Source organism: Schistocerca piceifrons, chromosome 5 (assembly GCF_021461385.2).
Source record: "Schistocerca piceifrons isolate TAMUIC-IGC-003096 chromosome 5, iqSchPice1.1, whole genome shotgun sequence".
Taxonomy (NCBI): domain Eukaryota; kingdom Metazoa; phylum Arthropoda; class Insecta; order Orthoptera; family Acrididae; genus Schistocerca; species Schistocerca piceifrons.
In genome coordinates, this window is record NC_060142.1 from 309,510,590 (window position 1) to 309,534,793 (window position 24,204).

Consider the following 24,204-nt stretch of genomic DNA (forward strand, 5'->3'; position numbering starts at 1 on the left):
CCGGAAAGCCAGAAATACGGAATCCATTTGAAATCCCTGTGTGGCAATAGACGGTTTTCTTCGAGGTAATTCACAATTTTCAAACTCAATGTATTTTCCAAAATCCTGCTGCATATCTATGTTAATGATGCGGGCCAATAATTTAGTGGATTGCTCCTATCTTTCTTGAATATCGGTGTCACATGTGCAACCTTCCAGTCTTTGGTTACGGATATTTCTTTGAGCGAACGGTTGTATATAATTGTTAAGTATGAAGCTGTTGCATCAGAATGCTCTGAAGGGAACCTAATTGGTATACAGCCTGGACTAGAAGACTTGTTTGTACTGCTTTAAGTTGCTTCATTACTCCGAGGTTGTCACTCGTGTTACTCGTGTTGGCAGATGTTCTTGATTCTAATTCTGGAATATTTATTTCGTCTTCTTTGGTGAAGGAATTACGCAACACCGTGTTTAGTAACTCTGCTTTGGCAACACTGTCTTCCATAGTACCTCCATTGCTATCGCGCGGAGAAGGCACTGATTGTGTCTCGCCGTTAGCATACTCCACATACAACCAGATTCTCTTAGGATTTTCAGCCAAGTTTCGAGACAATTTTCGTTGTGGTAATATTATAAGCATCTCGCATTGAAGTCCGTGCTAAATGTCGAGCTTCTGTAAAAGATCGCCAATCTTGGAGAGTTTGCGTCTGTTTAAATTTGGCATGCTTTCTTCGTTGTTTCTTCAACAGTGTTCTGACCTGTTTTATGTACCGTGGGGGATCAGCTCCATCGTTTGTTGATTTATTTGGTATAAATCTCTCAATTGCTGCCGATACTATTTCTCTGAATTTAAGGCACCTCTAGTCTACACTTACGTTCTTGATTTGGAAGAACTGAAGATTGTCTCTCAGGAAGACGTCAAGTGAATGTTATCTGTTTTTTTTTAATATGTATATATTTCGTTCATTTTTGGAGGATTTGGGGATTACAATATTCAATCTCGCTACAACGTCCCTGTGTTCACTAATCCCCGTATCCGCTTTGTTGCTCGTTATTAACTCAGGGTTATTTGTTGCTAATAGGTCAAGTGTGTTTACACAACCGTTTACTATTGGCGTGGGCTCATGAACGAACTGCTCGAAATAATTTTCAGAGAATGCTTTTAGGACAATTTCGGATGATGTTTTATGCGTAGCACCGGAATTAAAGGTGTATTTTCACCTAATTAAGTCACCAGCAATTACAACTGTGTGAATCGGGTACGTGTTTGAAATCAAACTCAAATTTTCTTTGAACCTTTCAGCAACTGTATCATCCAAATGGGGAGGTCGGTAAAAGGATCCAATTATTATTTTATTCCAGTTGCCAAGAATGACCTCCGCTCGTACTAACTGAGGAACTATCTACTTCAATTTCGCTACAAGATAAACTATTTCCAACAGCAACACACACGCCACCGTCAACTGTGTTTAGCCTGCCCTTTCGGATACCGTTAAGTTCTTCGCAAAAATTTCGGCTGAACGTACCTCCAGCTTTAACCAGCTTTCAGTGCCTATAAAGATTTCACCACAAATGCTTTCTATTAGCGCTTGGAGCTCTGGTGCTTTCCCAACACAGCTACGACAACTTACAACGGATGGTTCCTCTATCTACGTTCTTCCTGTGTTTGGCCTACACCCTTTGTGACTGAATCCGTTTTTTCTGGAGACCCTATTTCCTAAAAAACCGGTCACACCACGCCACACAGTCCTTCCTAACCGTGTAGCCGCCACCTGCGCGTCGTGGTGTCCTGACCTACTCAGCGGAACCTGAAACACAATCATCCTATATCGCAGGTCGAGGAATCTGCAGCCTACACAGTCTCAGAACCGTCTGAGCCTCTGATTCAAACCTTCCAGTCGGTCTTTGCTGCATAGTCCTGTCCAAAGTGACACACATCATTGGTACCGACGTGAGCCCTGTGCTCTTCATGGCATCCAGAAGGACCCGTTCCACGTCTGGACTGACTCCACCCGGTATGCACACAAAATGCACATGGTCTTTTTTCCCTTTCTTGGGAGCCATGTACCTAAGGAGCCTCGTAATGCACCTAACGTTGGAGCTTCCAACTACATCCCACCATCTGTGACGATAGGCAACTGCATCTGGCTGAGCGACAGTGTCAGCCAAAGACAGTACCTGGAAGCTGTTTGTCAGATTAACCTCGGAGGCCTTGCGTTCGGCCCTCTGGGAAGTCTTTCGCCGCCTGCCACGATCCGGGGTGACCTCACACTCGACCACAGATGAGGGTTCAACCACAGTGCAAGCAGTAATTATACTAGCTACCGGTGAGGACCGATCGGAGGACTCAGACGTGCTGTACGTCTGTTGGATCCCCACGGCCAGCCCACAACGGTGGTGCCGATCCACTGCAGTGTGGAGCTGAGAGTGGAGCTGAGAGTGGAGTGTCACCAACTGTGTTCGCATCCACACAGAATAAACACATTCCCTGTTCATAATAGAGATAGTGGAAAACAAAACTACTGAGATATACCGACTATCAGCATGTGAAGTGGCAATCTTCTGTAGACCCTGATGGAAACGCAGAAATTGTGTCTAATTCATTAGATTGATACGCAGAGACTCAAAACCCTAACTACTAAAGCACTCAGGTGAAACTAAATAATTCGCCCCGGGCTAGGAATTTGCAGTATGTCACAAAATCGGTTTACTTTCTGACACAAACAAAAATGCGAGAATTGTACAAGGTAACTACTTTCTTTTTAAATCAGGAATTCAATAAAAATGTCAAGATAATGTTAATCAGAACAGAATGAGAAGTTGTGATTCAAACGACAATAGATTTATTCTTTCTTAACATCACAAGACAAGAAAAAAATGACTAAAGAAACGTCATGCAAACATTTTCATTCACAAACGCTTTCACCGATATGGGGTCTATGGTGGACAAAGTGATCAGTTGGGGATCGACATACGACACTAACCAGAACACTAATCGCTCTATCTGACTTAATACACGTGAATGCGGGGTATGGCACGAAAACTACCCCACAATCAAGCATCTATGCTCTACTATTCCAAAATATGCGTTCAGCGAATGAAGTCATGGACAGCCGCAATCTGTTATTAATGGCGCGCGCCCGAAAAATGGAAGTATGCAGTCTCGCAAACGGTTAATTCGGAATGCAGGTACTTCCCTTTGAGCATATGAAACCCCGATGGATTCCAGTGTGCAGGTGGAACCGTTTGATGGTCTGCCAAACCAATTTTACTCTGTGCCACGACTATGCGTGATGGAATATGTCAAATGTTTAGACAGCCGACTCAAGACAAATAAGTACACCCACAAAACACTCGTCATGTGCGTGATGCTAGAAGCAGTACCTCTGAAGGTTCAGAAGGTGACTGGCACAGGCGCTAAGTGGCACACAAGCCAAATACACACCGTATAGGTAGACACCTGTAGTTCTTTACAAGCAAAGTGCCAGTACAAGAGAGATCTTCTCATTCTGTCCTCTTTCCTCCTCATCTCGGTAGCAAAAGCCCATTTACACCTTAGACTTCCCCCACCTTAGCACAAGCCAATCAAGAGCTGGAGAACGGCATTTGAAGCTCGGAGAGTGCCCCTTGCTCTCATACACCGTTTTGACCAATCAGAGACTTTAAAGTTAATTGGAAGAAAAGGAAAAAAAGTTTCAGCTTAGCCTCTTTCCCACGCATTATTTTGTTAACAGCATGAGCAAGATGGAACCACATCCCTCCATAAAAAGCTTGTTATCCCCTCTGTTGCATCCGTTTCGAAGTTTCCAAAGAATGGCCATAAACTCGCTAAAAGCCTCATGCTTTCACCATTATGTTTTGTAACAGAGTCTGGACGTATGGGCGCCATTGACCTGTCCCACGGAAATGCACAAAACGCTCACCGTTGTCTCGTCGTCTCGTCGACTTCCTGCCTAACAAGGGCCCATCCTCTGCGTTATTGCCGTTCTACAATGCGCTTGGCATTGCAGCGGCGACTCCACAGCGCTAGTCAGTCTACCTGGACACAGATGCCGACTTACTGGTGCCAACCAACGTATCTGCACAATCAGGCTGCGGAACTCAGCCGTCTGGAAATGTTTCCACCCAGCTTCCGCAGAAAAAATGCGCTTCCCTCGGCCCACAGTCGCTGTGTGCCTTTACTGCAGTCGTTTAAATCAGCACCCTATTCCTTTGAACACAGGTAAAGCTCACCATTATTCCTTCCCTAGAGCATGCAAGCAAGAGCATTAACTACTGCCCACCATTTCAGTATGATGGATCAAGTCAAATCGTAATAAAGATCGTCTTCCCTAAGAACATGAAGTGGTATAAAACAGAATCAGAAGTGAGAGTCCCCTGCAATCTCTCAATTGTTGTTATTAAATATTAAATTAACACGCAGTAACTCAAGAAACTAAACTACCAAAGCAAATATACGAAATTATACAATTAGGTCCTGGTTAGAAACTCATTAAAGTAAAAAAAAATGTTACTTCTCTGTTACGGCATCTATCTCGGGGAATCGCTGCTGCCTGTTTCTAAATCTCTGCCTCTGATGCAATCTAACTGAAATCTTCCCTTATCAACCAACCTTTTCCAAGTATACCTCCTCTTGCTGTGATTTTTGAACAGAGTATTCGCTATTACTAGCTGAAATTTATTACAACAGTCAGTTAGTCTTTCTCCTCTCTCATTCTTCGTCCCAAGCCCATACTCTCCTCTAACCTTATCTTCTGCGCCTTCCCCTACAACTGCATTTCAGTCTTCCGTGACTATTAGATTTTCATCTCCCGTTACGCGCTGTATTACCCTTTCAGTATCGGCATCTACTTTCCCTATCTCTTCAGCTTTAGCTTGCGACGCTCGGTATGTAAACCTGAGCTATCATTTCAAGGTTGGTTTGCTGTCGATTCTGATAAGAACAATCCTATGACTGAACTGTTCAGAGACATACTCCCTGCCCTGCCTTCCTATTCATAAGGAATCCTGCTCCCCCTTACACCATTCTCTTCTGCTGTTGACATTGCCCTATAGTCGTCTGATAATAAATCCTTGTCTTCTTTCCATTCCACTTCACTAATGCCCACTATATGTAGATTGACCCTTCATATTTCCCATTTCATATTTACTATTTTCCCTACGTCATTCAAAGTTCTGACATTCTGTGCCCGACTCGTAGAATTTTATCATTTCGTTAGTTATTCAATCTTTTCTCTATTGCCTTCCACAGCCATTTGTGCTGTGAAAGACAAATGGCTGTTGAAGGCAATAGACGAGGGATAGATTAGTGACATGTTTGCTATGGCATCCAGGGAGAGCTACGATTCCTCTGGAAAGAAATACTATGCCTGCTCAAAACAGTGAAGCACCAAAATATATGGACGGATGTCAATGTAGCTTGATACACATACACACCATTGGCGGTTATGTAATAGATTATACACTGCTGGAAAAAAAAATTACTGCACATGGAAAGACAACGTCGACTTTGATCTGATGACGGCATATTCCACCTGGAATATAGCAGATGTACTGATAACGGTTTCAACGTCGTCCCAGCATGTAGCGTAGTGGCGTAGCTATCAGGGCGCAATGTATGTGTACCCTTTAATACGAAATGCTCGAAGTCAGATTACTCAGTGTGGTGCAAACGTGTGAAACAAGCAGGCAACCATCCAAAAGAGACACACTAATGCCTTCTACAGCCAACTGAGTGAGTTTGAAAGAATTCAAAAAATTGTAATCTTCTGTGCGTCGGGAGGGTTTTTTGAGAGAATTGCCACACAAGATGGACGTGCTGCGTTAGTTGTTTAACAATGCTGGTATGAGTGGTCACGTGAACATTCTCATACCCACAGATGAGGTTTTGGATGTTCAGTCAGGACAGACACCTTTCAGAATCGTCGTATTGTAAAGTCAGCAGTGGCAGATTGTACAGCTAGCAAGGCGTGGATGATAGCGTGTGTGAGACCAGATGTGTCAACACGAAACTGTTGCGGTTATTAGTAGTGGAACGACAGCCACGCACACTTCTAGCCTGCTCCACTCAGGCCACGCTACTGACATACGCGATTCGACTGGTGCAGTCGGAGCATCACCTCGAAGATGGAAAGGCGCGCGGTGGTCTTCAGCGTCGAAAGCAGATTCTGCCTGCACCAAAATGATGGTCGTTTGTTTGTACGACGTAGACATGGAGAGCGCTCTCTCGAAGAGTACATTCGTCCAGGACATCCAACCCCACACCTTATTGCCGGCGTTACGATAACCTACAACTCTGATTCACCGTTAGTGTTTCTAAAGGGGCGCTAAAGAGCGCTCGGTACGTGCAGAATGTTGATAGGCCCGTTTCTTTTTTGCCGTTATTGCAACAGGACGGTGATATGTCGCTGCAACAGGATAATGCTCGCCCACACACTGCCCATGAAACTTAACGTGCTTTGAAAGACGTGCAGCAATTTCCCTGGTCGGCACGATCTCCGGATCTCTCTCCAATCGGGCACGTTTGGGATGTAATGGGACTGGAAGTAAGTCGTGCGACTCGTCAACCAACAACTCTTCCAGAACTACGTCAAGAGGTCGAGCAGGCGTGGAATAACGTATCCCAGCACAGCATTCGCCATCTGTAAGATCGACTGGATGCCAGAATCAGCGCCTGCATTGCCGCCCATGGAGTCTACTCCACGTACTGATATGGCTGTTTCAGCTTCGGTCAATACTTTGTGCCTTTGAACAGTTTGTGCTACTGACCTGTAAATGTAACCAATTCCTGTACTCAACATGCACTGTGAAACGTCCCTTTTGAAAAATTATGAATTACTGTGCTGATAAACCTCTACGCTATTTGATTTTCAAACAGCTGAGCAAAACTGAACGTATTCAGACATTACTCTCTTTACTTATTCTGATCAACACTAAACTGACACACAATATTTTTAGCGCAACGCAATCTGACTTTCAAAAATCAATACAAAAGAATGGCCCTGACTAACAATAACCTATACCATTCATGAATCACTTACTTCACAAAAATCTTCGTTACTCTAACTACTACAATACAGCGAGCGCCAATACTGACAGCTAAATAAAAGATTCTAACTACTGAAGGCACTAACTACTGATAGGCATAGTCGGCAAATGAAAGATTTTGATAGAGAACAAACAATGTATTTACCTTAATAATGTTCAAACGTCATAATATATATATATCAGTTCATAATATCCAGTATTACAAATTTACTCTTTCTGGCGGACACACGTCCAGATCGTCCGCTCTTAAAATTCTGCCAGCTCTCTCCCCACATCCACCACTGCTGGCGGCTCACCTCCAACTGCGCAACGCTACGCGCTGTTCGCATCCAACTGCCCAACACTACAATAGAGAATATTTCAACAATGCCAACCAGCTACAGACTGCACACAGCACAGTGATTTTCATACAGAGCGCTACGTGACGTTACTGACATAGAAACCTAAACAGCCTACTTACATATAAACAGCCTACTTACAACTGTTGCAACAATATATTTGAGTGAATTGGAAACATCTAAAAGAATGTAATATTTTTTTCCGGCATTGTAGTTCTAGTTCTCTGTGGCAATCAGAATGGCTATCAGAGAGCATTAGCAATGTTCTGTTTAATGCTGTGAAATTTGGAAATTTGTGGTCAGGTCTTATGGGACCAAACTTCTGAGGTCATCGGTCCCTAAGCTTACGTACTACTTAAACTGACTTACGCTAAGGACAACACACACACCCATGCCCGAGGGAGGACTCGAGCTGTGAGCGGCGCCGTACGGTAGATTGTATAAGGGCCGTGAACAACGTAATATACAGTCTGATCACTGTAAACTAGCGTTGCTACCTCTGGATCACGGGGCCCTCGGGTTCGATTCTCGGCCGTGTTGGGGCATTTCTCAGTCCGGAGACTGGGGTGTTTGTGTTTTCTGCATCATTTCAACATCATCATCATCATTCGTGACAGTGGCTAAATTGGACTGTGAAAAATAACTGAACTGTGAAAAATTTGGGACTTTGTACGGGCGCTGATGAGCGCGTATTTGAGCGCCCCACAAACCAAACATCATCCTCTCTGATCACTGTGAAGGACACAGAGATGCCACCTACTCATATAAGACAGCGGCATCAGGAACTAAGAGAAACATGAACAGCTGATGACTGGCGTCGCACTGTGTTTGCTGATATATCTCAGTTCTGCTCTATTCCAGATGACCATTATTGTTGAGTATAACGGCGACATGGGTAGAGGTTCCATTCATACAATGCTTTGAAGAGACAAAACGTTGTTCCTCCTGGCTTCACGATGTTGGAAACCATTATGTGCTGGTAGTGTGTGAGGAAACTATAACAGCACAAGAAAACGTCACGCACAACCAGCGTCTCCATGTGTTACTTCTCATGCGATAGCATCGTGGTTCCATTTATCATGGGGAAAGTTCTCGTCAGACATGGCAGTGGTCTGTGTAAAGACATGGCAGTCGTCTGTGTAAACCACCTGTGAAAAATAAATATCGTGTGACTAGGGCCTCCCGTGAGTAATTGACGGAAAGTCATCGAGTATAACAGAAGTGATTTCTGGCGTTCCCAAGGTAGTGTTATAGGCCCTTTGTTGTTTCTTATCTATATAAACGATTTGGAGACAATCTGAGAAGCCGTCTTAGGTTCTTTGCAGATGACGCTGTCGTTTAGCGACTAATAAAGTAATCAGAAGAACAAAAGAAATTGCAAATTCATATAGAAAAGAATCTGAATGGTGCGAAAATTGGCAGTTGACCCTAAATAACGAAAAGCGTGTGGTCATCCACATGAGCGCCAAAAGGAATTCGTTATACTTCGGTTACACAATAAATCAGTCTAATCTAAAAACCGTAAATTCAACTAAATACCTAGGTATTACAATTACGAACAACTTAAATTGAAAGGAACACATAGAAAATGTTGTGGGGAAGGCTAACCAAAGATTGCGTTCTATTGGCAGGCCACTTAGAAAATGTAACAGATCTACTAAGGAGATTGCCTCCACTACGCTTGTCCGTACTCCTTTAGAATACTGCTGTGCGGTGTGGGATCCTTACCAGCTAGGACTGACGGAGTACATCGAAAAAGTTCAAAAGAAGGCAGCACGTTTTGTATTCTTGCTAAATATAGGAAGGAGTGTCACAGAAATGATACAGGATTTGGGCTGGACATCATTAACAGAAAGGCGTTTTTCGATGCGACGGAAACTTCTCACCAACGTTTTCCTCCGAATGCGAAAATATTTTGTGGACACCGACCGACAGAGGGAGGAACGATCACCACGATAAAATAAGGGAAATGAGAGCTCGATATATGTGTCTGTTCGTTCCACGCGCCTCACGAGATTGAAATAATTAGAGAACTGTGAAGGTGGTTCGGTGAACCCTCTGCCAGGCACTTAAATGTGATTGGCAGAGTATCGATGTAGATGTAAACCGTTCGCCGGGTGCAAGTCTTTCGATTTTACGCCTCTTCGGCGACTTGCTTGTGGATGGGGATAATGAGGATCAGGACAACACAACACCCAGTCCCTGAGAGGAGAAAAACCTCCGACCCAGCCGGGAATCGACCCCGGGCCCTTAGAATTGATATTCTGTTGCTCTGACCACTCAGCTACCAGGGGCGGTCAACTGCCTGTATGATGTGTTGAGTTACTACAGTGGCCAGTAAGGTACCCAAAACTGACCACAAAAGAACATGTGTTGGATAATCTCGGACTTAAACTCCATCTCCGTACCAGTATCCAGAATATAAAGGACCTGTGAGCCGGTTTGCCTCAGAAGAGCATGAAACGGCCTTATTACACCAATCCGAACAGAATCAGTACATGCATCAAGGCAAGAGGGGTTGCAACTTAATACTGATAAGTGGGCTCATACTGCCAAGTTCTTTGTACATTTAACGTGCTTTTGTTACCACTGAAATAGCACACTCTTCCGATTCGTGTAGTTTCATTTCGTTTTCTCTTCTCAAGGTTGGTACTTCATGTTTTTTGTGAGGCAATGTATTACAGACAGACCAAGATGAGAATATGTAAAACGTGTCATAGAAGGCCCTGGCGAAAAAGAGATATGCAGAGAAAAAAAATTCGTATCAGGTAAAAACAGATGAAAGGAGAGCATCAAATCTGCCAAGAGACTGAAGAATTATTGAAAACCACAGTTAACTTTCTTCGTTACTGGACTCCTTTGGGTGTGAGTACGTGGCAGGGAGATGGTCCAGTTTTAGAAGAAAAAGTACACAAGTGTGGAATAAGCATCAGTGATCGGAGTAGCGCCCAGCGCCTCAGCCTTCAGCGATGCTAGGAAGCAGGAAGGATGTAGCGACCAGGTGCCCCCCCCCCCCCTCCGTCACAGAACTCCACGGAGCTCCGGAATGATTTGTTGTTAATTAGTCCCGCAGCCGTGACGGGCCGTCTCCAGGGCGTACAACCAACTGTGCGCAGCGCTGCAGCTACGCAGCTCGCCAGCAGTAGTGGTCGTGGTCTGCCCTGCACGTCTTAATTAGGTACACAATTCTCTCGTAAGTTGTACAACGACGTTTGCACACTTAATATATACATACATTAAGTGTCTCTCCTAACAGTCTTCAGGTGTATTTCCTCAGGAGTTTCGGCAGATACTTGAACCTTTGTTTTTGCATTGCGCAGCTGGAGTGAGCCCAAAAACTACCGCTTTTCACATCTTCTGTACGACACCCATTGACAACAGAAACTGACGGTTTCCCACAGCAAACAAAACTATTTTTGAAACGGAATTTTACGTTTCCATTCGATAGGGTGTTCTTAAGTTAATCTAATCTGATATTCGTTTCACCAATATAAATTAACAGGGTCACGAAAACACTAAGAATAAACAGCAATCGAGCAGCAACTCAGTAGCACTCCATGTTTCGCGCCCGACAACGACAATTGGCAGTGCGATGAACAACAGAACAAAGTAGTTCAAATGGCTCTGAGCACTAAACATCTGAGGTCATCAGTCCCTTAGAACTACTTTAACCTAACTAGCCTAAGGACATCACACACATCCATGCCCGAGGCATGATTCGAACCTGCGACCGTAGCGGTCGTGCGGTTCAAGACTGAAGCGCCCAAAACCGCTCGGCCAATGCAGCCGCCAACAACAGAACAGAACGACCGTGAAATGTGTGGGAATCAAAGCCCCAAGGGCGGTGCGGTTCTATTTACGCCCTTTATGCAGCTCCTAAGTCCTTTCCGTGTCGATTCTGAGAGGCAGTGTCTGAAATGTTTTCCTGCGCCACCCATAATAAAACCGCGTGATATGAAACGCTAAAAGTCGTGGTTCTGACCTCCATTGTAGAGACGTCAAAGGAAGGGGAGGAATGTGTGTACGAGGTGTTGTAATGACCTTTCCGATGTGTGACACGTTCAGGGTGGCTTTTGGCACCATTGTCGTGAAATATAGTGCATAAAATTCCGGGCGCTGGCATCTTTTTGTATGCGTACACCTTGGTTTTGAAGCGTCACAGAGGCCGAGGGTGACGTCGGAGAGCGTTAGAGAGGAAGGTTCTATGGAGCTTAGAGCCAAATTTCAAGCTCGGGCGTCGCAATTGGACAAAATTACGGGGCTTCGAAAAGATGATCTCTTAAATGTGTTGCGCAGTGTATTTGCTGGATATATTAAAATCTCTCTCTTCCCCTTCAGTCTTTACTCTCTGCCCTTTAATATCATGGTGATTATTCCCTGATGATTTAACAGATGGTCTATACTACTGGCCATTGAAATTGCTACACCAAGAAGGAATGCAGATAACAAACGGGCATTCATTGGACAAATATATTATACTAGAACTGATATGTGATTATATTTTCACGCAACTTGGGTGCATAGATCCTGAGAAATCAGTACCCAGAACAACCACCTCCGGCCCTAATAACTCCCTTGACACGCCTGGGCATTGAGTCAAACAGAGCTTGGATGGCGTGTATAGTTGCAGCTGCCCATGCAACTTCAACACGATGCCACAGTTCATCAAGAGTAGTGACTGGCGTATTTTGACGAGCCAGCTGCTCGGCCACCATTGACCATACGTTTTCAATTGGTGAGAGATCTGGAGAATATGCTGGTCAGGGCAGCAGTCGAACATTTTCTGTATCCAGAAAGGCCCGTACGGGACCTGCAACATGCGTTCGTGCATTATCCTGCTGAAATGTAGGGTTTCGCAGGGATCGAATGAAGGGTAGATCCACGGATCGTAACACATCTGAAGTGTAACGTCCACTGTTTAAAGTGTCGTCAATGCGAACAAGAGGCGACCGAGACGTGTAACCAATGGCACCCCATACCATCACGCCGGGTGATAAGCCAGTATGGCGATGACGAATACACGCTTCCAATGTACGTTCACCACGATGTTACCAAACACGGATGCGACCATCATGATGCTGTTAACAGAACATGGTTTCATCTGATAAAATGACGTTTTGGCATTCGTGCACCCAGGTTCGTCGTTCATTACACCATCGCAGGCGCTCCTGTCTGTGATGCAGCGTCAAGGGTAATCGCAGCCATGGTCACCGAGCTGATAGTCGAAGCTGCGGCAAACGTCGTCGAACTCTTCGTGCAGATGGTTGTTGTAAATGTCCCCATCTGTTGACTCAGGGATCGAAACGTGGCTGCACGATCCGTTATAGGCATGCGGATAAGATGCGTGTCATCTCGACTGCAAGTGATACGTGGCCGTTGGGATCCAGCAGGGCGTTCCGTATTACCCTCCTGAACCCACCGACTCCATATTCTGCTAACAGTCATTGGATCTCGACCAACGCGAGCAGCAATGTCGCGATACGATAAACCGCAATCGCGTTAGGCTGCAATCCGACCTTTATCAAAGTCGGAACCGTGATGGTACGCATTCCTCCTCCTTACACGAGGCATCGCAACAATGTTTCACCAGGCAACGCCGATCAACTGCTGTTTTTGTATGAGAAATTGGTTGGAAACTTTCCTCATGTCAGCACGTTGTAGGTGTCGCCACCGGCGCTAACCTTGTGTCAATGGTCTGAAAAGCTAATCATTGGATATCACAGCATCTTCATCCTGTCGCTTAAATTTCGCGTCTGTAGCACGTCATCTTCGTGGTGTAGCAATTTTAATGTCCAGTAGTGTATTATCCTATCCCTTCTACTTGTCAGCGTTTCCCCTATCTTCCCTAATTCGCCGATTCTGCAGGGAATCTCCTAATTGCTTTCCAGTGCCCCTGACGAAAATTATAGAACGCAGGAATGTACGTCATTTCTACGTTTGGTAATATGTTAACAAGACGAAGTACAGTGCCAGACGAAAGTGGCATATTCCATTGTATTACCTTGTTAATATATTGCGTAATGTGTATCTTGATACAAAATAATTGGTCGCCTGAAGATGGTCGAAGCGGATGAAACAAATTGTGAGTTAAGAAGCACACCTACAGGGATTGGACAAAAATATGGAATCACTGCCAGTAATGCATGTTTGAACATAAATACAGATGCTAGCCAAGCCTGCAGGTTAAGCTGTTGTATTTGACCACCAATGGCACCTTCACAATGTTTTCAATACTTGCAATCAGTCGTGGCCATAAAAGTGTCCTATGTAGTTCTGAGTCTATTACATAGGAGCTAAGTGAATCCGAACGCTTGCAGTTTGTTCGTGCTGGTGTGGTGGGTGCTTCGGTAACTAAGGTAGCGGATGTGTTTGGTGCTTTTTTTTAAATTTTTTATACCTTATAAAGGAAAAAGGAAAAGCATCATCCGTTAACACCGAGCGCGGACGAAAGTGTGTGTAGAGTCATCCTGACCGGGGTTGTAACGAAAATAAGAGGACGCAGCTGAAATCGTCACTGCGAAACTAAATGTTGTACTCGAGACCCCTGTCAGCACCAAAATAACACGAAGGGAGAATCATAAGTATGGAACTCCGGGGAGAACTGGAAATGCCAAATCATAAATCAGTGATGTAACTATCCATGAGATTACTATGTCATGCTGAAGCCATAAAACCTGGACTATGGAGCAATGGAAGAATGTCTTTTGCTCGGATGAGTTTTATTTCACACAAATTTCTGAACGAGTTTGCGTCCCAAGGGTGGAGCTTGAAAGGGGGGGGGGGAAGAGGGGTTGAGAGATTCAGAGGTACTTTTGACAGCCATATCGTGGTATTCCGTGCGCGCCAGAGTTACTTTTAAGTCGCTTTACTGTTAAGGACTATCTGACCATTTTGACTTAAGAGGTCAATCTTATAGTATAACTTTGCTCCTCAATGATGATGCTATGTTCAAAGATAACACTGACGCAGTTCACACAGTCCGTGTCGTCTAGGACTGGTCTTCTGAGCTACAGAATTGATTGTCGCACCTGCCGTGGCCACCAGTCACCAGATATGAATTTTATTGTCATTGCAGTCTACTTAGAAGTCAAGCGAGCGTGATCGCTATCCAGCTATATTGTCTTGTCTGCCTCGATAGCTGAGTGGTCAGCGTGACAGATCGCCGTCCTACGGGCCCGAGTTCGATTCCCGGCTGGGGCGGGGATTTTTCCCCGCTCAGGTTGCCCAATGTGGCGTCGAATGTAGTAAGACCTGCACCAAGGCGGCCGGACTTGCCTCGTAAGGGGCCTCCCATCCAATGACGCCAAATGCTTATTTTTTTCTATTATCTTTACCAGAACTTGCCTTGTTTTGCAGAAGAAATGGTGTAATATCAACTCGAGAATCGTAGAGGAGCTTCATTCATAAGCTTTATTTATCCGTTGCGAGACGACAGTTTTCCTACACCGTATTATGTGTTGTGGTGTTTCCATATTCTTTTCCACACATTCTAGAGTAACAGAGTGCTCTTAAGATTCGTACTAATAAGCTGTGTAAGCATAAAATAATCGAGTTGATACCTTGTGTTTAGCATGTCAGTGCCACACTGTGAAGCAGTACACCCACCTCATAGGCTGGAGGAACGTATCTGACGAGCTGAAAGTCGATCAGCCGCACCTCTGAGGGCCTTCCCTCACCGTCGTAGGAAAACATGAGGTTCTTCACCCAGACGTCGCCCTCCGTCAAAACGTTCCGGTACTTCGTGGATGGTTGAACAGCATCCAGCAGCTTCCAGCACGTGTCCTCAATTCGTGCCTTGTCTGTGCCCGGTCGTATCAACTCAGCTAAGCTGCAGATTCCTTTCACGCTTGTGCGGAACCACCCGGTGGCCAAGTTCTCCTCTTCGCCGGTGAGAAGGTTCTCCTTACATATCTGGAAGACCAAGTGAATGACCTAAGTAGAGAAGAAGGCAAAAAGGTTGTGATGGCCGCACGTTACACGTGCTGAGTGTGGGCCAGGGGACAATTACCCTGAAGGATACACTTTCATATGCACGGAAGGTATACAAAACTTTCATGTGTCTGTGTGTGAGACAGAAAGAGAGAGAGAGAGAGAGAGAGAGAGATGCTTATAGAAAAGGACACTGTTTGATAATGGAACCGGAACGAAGTAATAGCTGTAGCAAGAACTGTGTGGAATGTGACAACAAACGGAAGGAATATATGGTGCTAAGCAATAGAAACAAGAAGGTGGATTTGAGACAGGGCCAGCGGAGAAAACTGCTGCAAAGAAAGCTGTTTAATATACACTGTGTGTCATACCTATTCTTTCGACTTTTGCAGAAGAATGGCGTAGTATCGTAATTTGACATCAATTTTCAGATAGTCTTAAAACGCTAGTAACTCTCTTTTTAATCTTATAGAGCTTAAACAATAGCAGAAAAATAAACACTCGTTGCTTCTACGAAAATTTACCCGTATCTCGATATATTAATACATTTAAATATTAGATTGGTGCATAAGTTCGTAGCGTTTCTCCATAAGTTTAATAAACACAACACATACACATTACAGAGACTTCCGTCATCTGTAATATATTCCCCTTCAGTACTTACAACAGTCTCCCAAAGCTGAGGTAACTTGCTTCCGTGACTGTAGAAATTACGTGGTCTTGAGGCTAAGAACTCGTCGTGCCAAGTTCTGACGCATTTTCATCCGGAAAGGTAATTCCTTGGAAGTTGTTCGAGAGAGAGCGGAAGATGTGAAAATCTGAGTGCGGAAGAGCGGGTGAATAAGATGCATCACTTCGCGCCGTCTTTCTGTTCGTTGTTCTGGGATTGCGTCTGCAACATGGCTCATCAATTGTTGACAATAAGTGTCAGCAGTGATGCTTTCACCTCAGGGAAGCAATTCGTAGTATACTGCACCGCCGCTGTTCCACCAGATGCGTTACATTATCTTTTGTGGATGAGCGCAGATCTTCATAGTGGGTTTTTCTCCTTTGTTTGGACTCAACCATTCCTTTGTTTTCCTCATCTCAGCCTAGACACCATTTCTCGTCACCAGTAACGATGCAGAATAGGAATGGTCGGAGTTGTTCACGAGGCAATTGATGACGAGCAAACAGATATGCACACATGTCTACCTGCTGTTTTTTTGTGATTTTAGCTTAGAGCATGCGGTACTCATACACCCAATTTTCTAACCGCCCACATTACAAGCAAATGTTGCGCGACTCTGGAATGATCATAGTACATCAGATTTGCCAGTTCTCTAGTACAGTGAAGTGGATCGTTGTGGCTCAATGCGTTTACAAGATTTTCATCAAACCCGGAAAGCCTTCCTGAACGTGGAGAGTCCCCAATGTCAGAACGACCCTCAATAAAACGATAAAACCCTTTTATTGCCGTTCTCTGTTCAGTGGCATTATCCTCACACACGGGGCAAATATTTCGCTGTGCCTCTGCTTCTGTCCCTCTTCTACGGTACTCAAACGGAAGAATATGTCAGAAATGTCCCGATCTCAGCAATCGGCACTCTATTTTTAATGGCCACAGCTCTATTCATTATCTACAAATGACAATATGTAAACACCTATAGCAAAGTGAACAAGAAATAAAAAAATAATTGTCGGTAAATAAACCCATAGCAAGAGAAATACCATCATGGAAAACAAATACGCAACGAATGTATGCGCCAATATAATTTTAATTTCTTATGTACATTATGAATACTAACTAATAGTTCTGAATTCAGGCTGACTGCGGTCCAAAGATAGAAAGGCGACATCAGATGAAGAATGACTTTATTGCTCATAGTACACGCACCGCCCGGTGTGGCCGAGCGGTCCCAGGCGCTTAAGGCTGGAACCGCGCGACCGCTACGGTCGCAGGTTCGAATCCTACCTCGGGCATGGATGTGTGTGATGTCCTTAGGTTAGCTAGCTTCAAGTAATTCTAAGTCCAGGGGACTGGTGACCTCAGATGTTAAGTTCCATAGTGCTCAGAGCCATTTGAACCAATCATATGACGCGTTTCGGAATTTATCCATCATTACATATCGACGAAAAACCAAATAGAAAAATATTTTTTAAGACTTAGTATTGGTTAGCTATATAACTCCGCTTCAGTGAAATCACTTGGCACAAACTGTACTACACCATCCGAGGAGCGATTGATGCACGTAGATATGGCGTTTAAAGTTGTTCAAGTTCGCACAGTACAGACCCAATTTCATTGTGTACAGTGCTTACCAAGAAGATATTTTTGCCACCAGGTTGCATTACAAAATGCATAGCGGCACCAAGGAGCATCAGCTGTTGTATAATACTGGCCACTAAAATTGGTACACCACGAAGATAACGTGCTACAGACGCGAAATTTAACCGACAGGAAGAAGATGCTGTGATATGCAAATGATTAGCATTTCAGAGCATTCACACAAGGTTGGCGCCTGTGGCGACACCTACAACGTGCTGACATGAGGAAAGTTTCCAACCGATTTCTCATACACAAACAGCAGTTGACCGGCGTTGCCTGGTGAAACGTTGTTGTGATGCCTCGTGTAAGGACAAGAAATGCGTACCATCACGTTTCTGACTTTGATAAAGGTCGGATTTTAGCCTACTGCGATTGCGGTTTATCGTATCGCGACATTGCTCCTCACGTTGGTCGAGATCCAGTGACTGTTAGCAGAATATGGAGTCGGTAGGTTAAGGAGGGTAATACGGAACGCCGTGCTGGATCCCAACGGCCTCGTATCACTAGCAGTCGAGATGACAGGCATCTTATCCGCACGGCTGTAACGGATCGTACAGCCACGTCTCGATCCCTGAGTCAACAGATGGGGGCGTTTGCAAAACAACAACCATCTGCAGGAACAGTTCGACGAGGTTTGCAGCAACTTGGACTATTAGCTCGGAGACCATGGCTGCGGTTGCCCTTGACGCTGCGTCACAGACAGGAGTGCCTGCGATGGTGTACTCAACGACGAACCTGGGTGCACGAATGGCAAAACTTAATTTTTTCGGATGAATCCAGGTTCTGTTTACAGCATCATGATGGTCGCTTCCGTGTTTGGCGACATCCCGGTGGACGCACATTGGATGCGTGTATTCGTCATCGCCATACATGCTTATCACCCGGCGTGATGGTATGGGGTGCCATTGGTTCCACGTTTCGGTCATCTCTTGTTCGCACTGACAGCACTTTGAACAGTGGACGTTACATTTCAGATGTGTTACGACCCGTGGCTCTACCCTTCATTCGATCCCTGCGAAACCCTACATTTCAGCAGGATAATGCACTACCGCATGTTGCAGGTCCTGTACGGGCGTTTCTGGATACAGAAAGTGTTCGACTGCTGCCCTGGCCAGCACATTCTCCAGATCTCTCACCAACTGAAAATGTCTGGTCAATGGTGAGCGAGCAACTGGCTCGTCACAATACGCCAGTGACTACTCTTGATGAACTGTGGTATTGTGTTGAAGCTGCAGGGGCAGATGTACCTGTTCACGCCATCCAAGGTCTGTTTGACTCTATGTCCAGGCGTATCATGGCTGTTATTACGGCCAGAGGTGGTTGTCGTGGGTACTGATTTCTCAGGATCTATGCACCCAAATTGGGTGAAAATGCAATCAAATGTCAGTTCTAGTATAATATATTCGTCCAATGAGTATCCTTTCATCATTTGCATTTCTACTTGGTGTAGCGATTTTAATGGCCAGTAGTGTACATTTATTGTACCATGTGTCCGATGGCTAAGAAAAACTTTATTATAAGAGACATTAAAGAAATATTTTTATACAAATTATAATGAAATTTTACTGAAAAAAGTCTACACAAAATGTTTGCTTTACTTCGGGAATATTACGTGACGCCAAATGTCGTCAAAAGCTGCAATCACAACTGTTGTGCAGTATGACAAGGGACATAAAGTCGAAATCTAAAATAATAAATACATTACTGTATATGTCCAGCAATCGTTCCAGAGTAGGTGTAGTACAATTTGTGCCAAATGCTTTCAGTCTGTGTTTTATAAAATATTTTTTTTATTTTTTTTAGATATGTTACGGTGGATAAATTCCAAAATGCGTCATATGAACAATAAAGCCCTTCCTTGCCTGATAACTGACTTTTACCTTTGCGACTCTTGATTATCATAACAGTAGCCGCCTGCTTCCAGCATGCCTTATGCCACATTTATATTATTTAAGAATACTAATAAGGTGAAAGGGTATTTTTTGCTTCGATATTACAAACTACGCAAAACTTTCACAGATAACCTCATTGTCATGTCTATGATTCAAATAGCTCTGAGCACTATGGGATTTAACTTCTGAGGTCATCAGTCGCCTATAACTTAGAACTACTTAAACCTAACTAACCTAAGAACGTCACATACATCCATGCCCGAGGCAGGATTCGAACCTGTCATGTTTATGTAGTCATGCTTACTGTTGGTTGATGGTTCAGCAGCGCGTTAATTCTTGCCGCGATATATGAGCATTTAGGTCCCAAGAAACGCGTTTTTTTACTTCGCAGCGACAGACGCTATTGATGGGATGAGAAGGATCGCCTAGTATACTTAATGCGCATGCCTGCTGGCTTCATTCAACCGGTTGAAGAGGCTCTTGCGGTTGGCATTAAGGGTAGAGGATACTGCGATAAGCAGGTAATGGCGCACGTTAGAACAAACGATAACTGTCGTCTGGGAGCTGTCCTCATACTTAAATCATTCCAGCGAATGGCAGAGAAGTTTTGAAACTTACCTTTCAACGAAGCTTACGTTGTCCCGGAAACCGATCTTAGCTGTGGTTACCGATAAATCCCGTTTCTGCTTGTGAGTATTCAGCACCACAATTCAATCTAAAATTCTTGATGTTCGTAAGCTCAGAGATACGAAATTGGTTTTCAGAACGGCGTGACAGAAGTCCTATCACCTGGTATCGTATTTATTTCATAACTTAACATCAAATGAAACTTCGACTCTACCTACATTCACTCTCGGAATCAAAGTCTTGCTATACCCGAACCAATGATTTAGTAGCCATTGTGAATGTTGTAACGTGATTCGAATCAAGCTTCTATGACCCCTGTTATCCATACCTTAAGACTGCTATGATTCTAGATAAGATAAATTCTTATGGTCTCAGTTCTGGATCGTTACGTTGTGGATTTCGACTACAGTGCCGAAGATTATTTTCATGTCTTGTACTATTTCTGTTTGAAGTCGCTGCCTTATTAAAAGCCTTCCTTTAAAATCTGAGTTGTTTTCTCCATTGTGATATCTAGTATTAAACAACTTTCTCATGGGCTGTCTGTACGACACGTTGGCGCTTTCATTAGCGAAATGAAATGAACGATGGATGTTACAGTTCATACGCCGCTCAGTTGACAGCTAGCTCCTATGCAGTGACCAACTTAAATCCACCATCCCTGTAAAAACAGAAATGCAGTCCACCAGCTTTCGGTGGTCCCTGTAATATTTTAGCCGTCGAAATATTGCTGTCTGGCTAGGATTTCCCTGTTACTGACGTCTATACGTTGTACGCTCTCTTCTTTATGTTGCATCCCAGCTAATTTTGGGGAGTGCTCCAAACGCGCATGCGCATATGTTCGTTTGCTCCTTCCTCTATTACTCCATCGATCTATTTCACAGAGGCATATGTGGAAGAGAAATTAGTGAAGCTTAAAAAGCCTTTTTTTCTCGTTTTCTTCTTTAGTATCGACTCTCTAGAGTTCACTACGACACCTTCCTAATATAATGAGTGAGGAAGCTATCAACCGATTGTTGTTCAAGTCGCCATCGGAAAGTTTAATATTTTCAGGGAAAAGGCTGAAAGATTATTTCTCTGGCGTACTGCTGGATGAAACAACCTAACGAAATTCGATGCTATGAAAACAGTTGCTTATTTCTACTCAAGATTTCACAATTTATACGGAAGAACAAATTACGTTCACTGAAGAACAAATTACGTTCACTGTGTATACTTCCTATGCTGATTCTAATGCACGAAGAAATTGGTTAAGACTTGTTAAAAAGTGATAGTAAGTATTTCGTTGTATTCTGAATACAAAAGACAGTTAACCTTCTCTTGTATCGGAACAGTATTCTGCTTTTATTTGGCACTAGTTAAGCGGCACTACTCTAAAATGATGACATCAGGATCAAGCTGCTGTGGTCCTAGAAAGGGGCAATATAACATTCTACATCTACATCCACACCCATACTCCGCATGCCACCTGACGGTGTGTGGCGGAGGGTACCTTGAGTACCTTTATAGGTTCTCCCTTCTATTCCAGTCTCGTATTGTTTGTGGAAAGAAGGATTGTCGGTATGCTTCTGTGTGGGCTCTAATCTCTCTGATTTTATCCTCATGGTCTCTTCGCGAGATATACGTAGGAAGGAGCAATATACTGCTTGACTATCGGTGAAGGTATGTTCTAGAAACTTTAACAAAAGCCCGTACCTTGCTACTGAGCTTCTCTCCTGCAGGGTCTTCCACTGGAGGTTATCTATCATCTCCGTAACGCTTTCACGATTACTAAATGATCCTGTAACGAAGGGCGCTGCTCTCCGTTGGGTCTTCTCTATCTCTTCTATCAACCCTATCTGGTACGGATCCCACACTGCTGAGCAGTCTTCAAGCAGTGGGCGAACAAGCGTACCGTAACCTACTTCCTTTATTTTCGGATCGCATTTCCTTAGGATTCTTCCAATGAATCTCAGTCTGGCATCTGCTTCACCGACGATCAACTTTATATGATCATTCCATTTTAAATCACTCCTAATGCATACTCCCAGATAATTTATGGAATTAACTGCTTCCAGTTGCTGAACTGCTATTTTGTAGCTAAATGATAAGGGATCTATCTTTCTATGTATTCGCAGCACATTAAACTTGTCTGCATTGAGATTCAATTGCCATTCCCTGCACCATGCGTCAATTCGCTGCAGATCCTCCTGCATTTCAATACAATTTTCCATTGTTACAACCTTGCGATACACCACAGCATCATCTGCAAAAAGCCCCAGTGAACTTCCGATGTCATCCACAAGGTCATTTCTGTATATTGTGAATAGGAACGGTCCTATGACACTCCCCTGCGGCACACCCGAAATCACTCTTACTTCAGAAGACTTCTCTCCATTGAGAATGACAGTTGTTCTGATAGTCCATATGCTCTTACTTTGTTCATTAAACGACTGTGTGGAACTGTATCGAACGCCTTGCGGAAGTCAAGCAACAAGGCATCTACCTGTGAACCCGTGTCTACTGCCCTCTGAGTCTCGTGGACGAATAGCGCGAGCTGGGTTTCACACGACCGTCTTTTTCGAAACCCATGCTGATTCCTACAGAGTAGATTTCTAGTCTCCAGAAAAGTCATTATACTCGAACACAATACGTGTTCCAAAATTATACAACTGATCGACGTTAGAGGTATAGGTCTATAGTTCTGCACATCTGTTCGACGTCCCTTCTTGAAAACGGGGATGGCCTGTGCCCTTTTCCAATCTTTGGAACGCTACGCTCTTCTAGAGACCTACGGTACATTTTTGGCATAATACAAAAAAGTTTTCGAATTTTATTATGATTCTGTTACAAGGGTGTGTCGTCTGGCCCTCCAACCTCATGGACAGATTTAGTCAGCGCGTACGGCCTCAAAGTTTCTTCTCCTCTGTTTTAAGACTGCTGAGTTTCATCGTTCTTGAGATCCGAGTTGCAGAACTTCTTGATGAGTGTGGTACAATCCATTCGTTCGACGTAATTTGCCAAATGATATTTTCTATACTTCATCCTGCTCTTCAGATTAAAAATTCCTGACTGCCGCCTGATGCCTGATGAGCGGGTGCGCTCTCTCAAGACATAATATGTAACAATCTCAGTACTTCAGTTTTTCACTTTCATTTTCTAGCTATGCTGAATACACAGTATTCTCATAAGCATATGAGAACAGGCACTACTTACGCTTTGTAAAATATTAATTTAGAATAAGTTTCCTTTAATTTATGTCTATGGTCCCAAACTTTTTGTTAACAGATTATTGGTTTCGGTCTATAATCACCATCATCAGATGATCTGATGGTGGTCATTGTAGGCCGAAACCGGTAATCTGTTAACAAAACGTTTGTGACCAAAGACGTAAATTAAAGGAAACGTATTGTATATACTGATCACTGTTTTACTCGCGAGAATGTAGCAGCTTGTGATATTAATTAAGGTTTGATCAGAGATGGACGGGAAACAATGATGTCCGAAGGCTATGATGAGTTTCCCACAGACAGGGCCTTTGAACGATGGACGAGAAAACTCTTGCTCAAGGTTACCATATGTTACTGAAGTAAAAGACCGAAAAAGCACTAATTCGGCCTAATGATTTAAGGACTATATTTTATACTCAGCACAAAAATACACCTCTGGCCATTAAAATTGCTACACCAAGAAGAAATGCAGATGATAAATGGGTATTCATTGGACCAATATATTATACTAGAACTGACATGTGATTACATTTTCACGCAGTGGGGGCATAGGTCCTGAGAATTCAGTACCCAGAACAACCACCTCTGGCCGTAATAACGGTCCTGATACGCCTCGTCATTGAGTCAAATAGAGCTTGGATGGCGTGTACACGTACAGATGCCCATGCAACTTCAACAGGATACCACAGTTCATCAAGAGTAGTGACTGGCGTAGTATGACGAGCCAGTTACTCGGCCACCATTTACCAGACGTTTTCAATTGGTGAGAGATCTGTAGAATGTGCTGGCCAGGGCAGCAGTCGAACATTTTCTGTATCCACAAAGACCCGTACAGGGACCTGCAACATGCGGTCGTGCATTATCCTGCTGAAATGTAG

General features: G+C 43.9%; 1 protein-coding gene across 1 annotated transcript in view; it reads right to left on the reverse strand.

The window, feature by feature from the left end:
* LOC124798963 overlaps positions 1 to 24,204 on the reverse strand; it is a 75,093-nt gene that overhangs the window by 15,336 nt on the left and 35,553 nt on the right. The window contains exon 3 of the mRNA XM_047262498.1: positions 14,970 to 15,275. Coding sequence (XP_047118454.1) covers positions 14,970 to 15,275 — 306 coding nt within the window. The remainder of the gene's footprint in view (positions 1 to 14,969; positions 15,276 to 24,204) is intronic.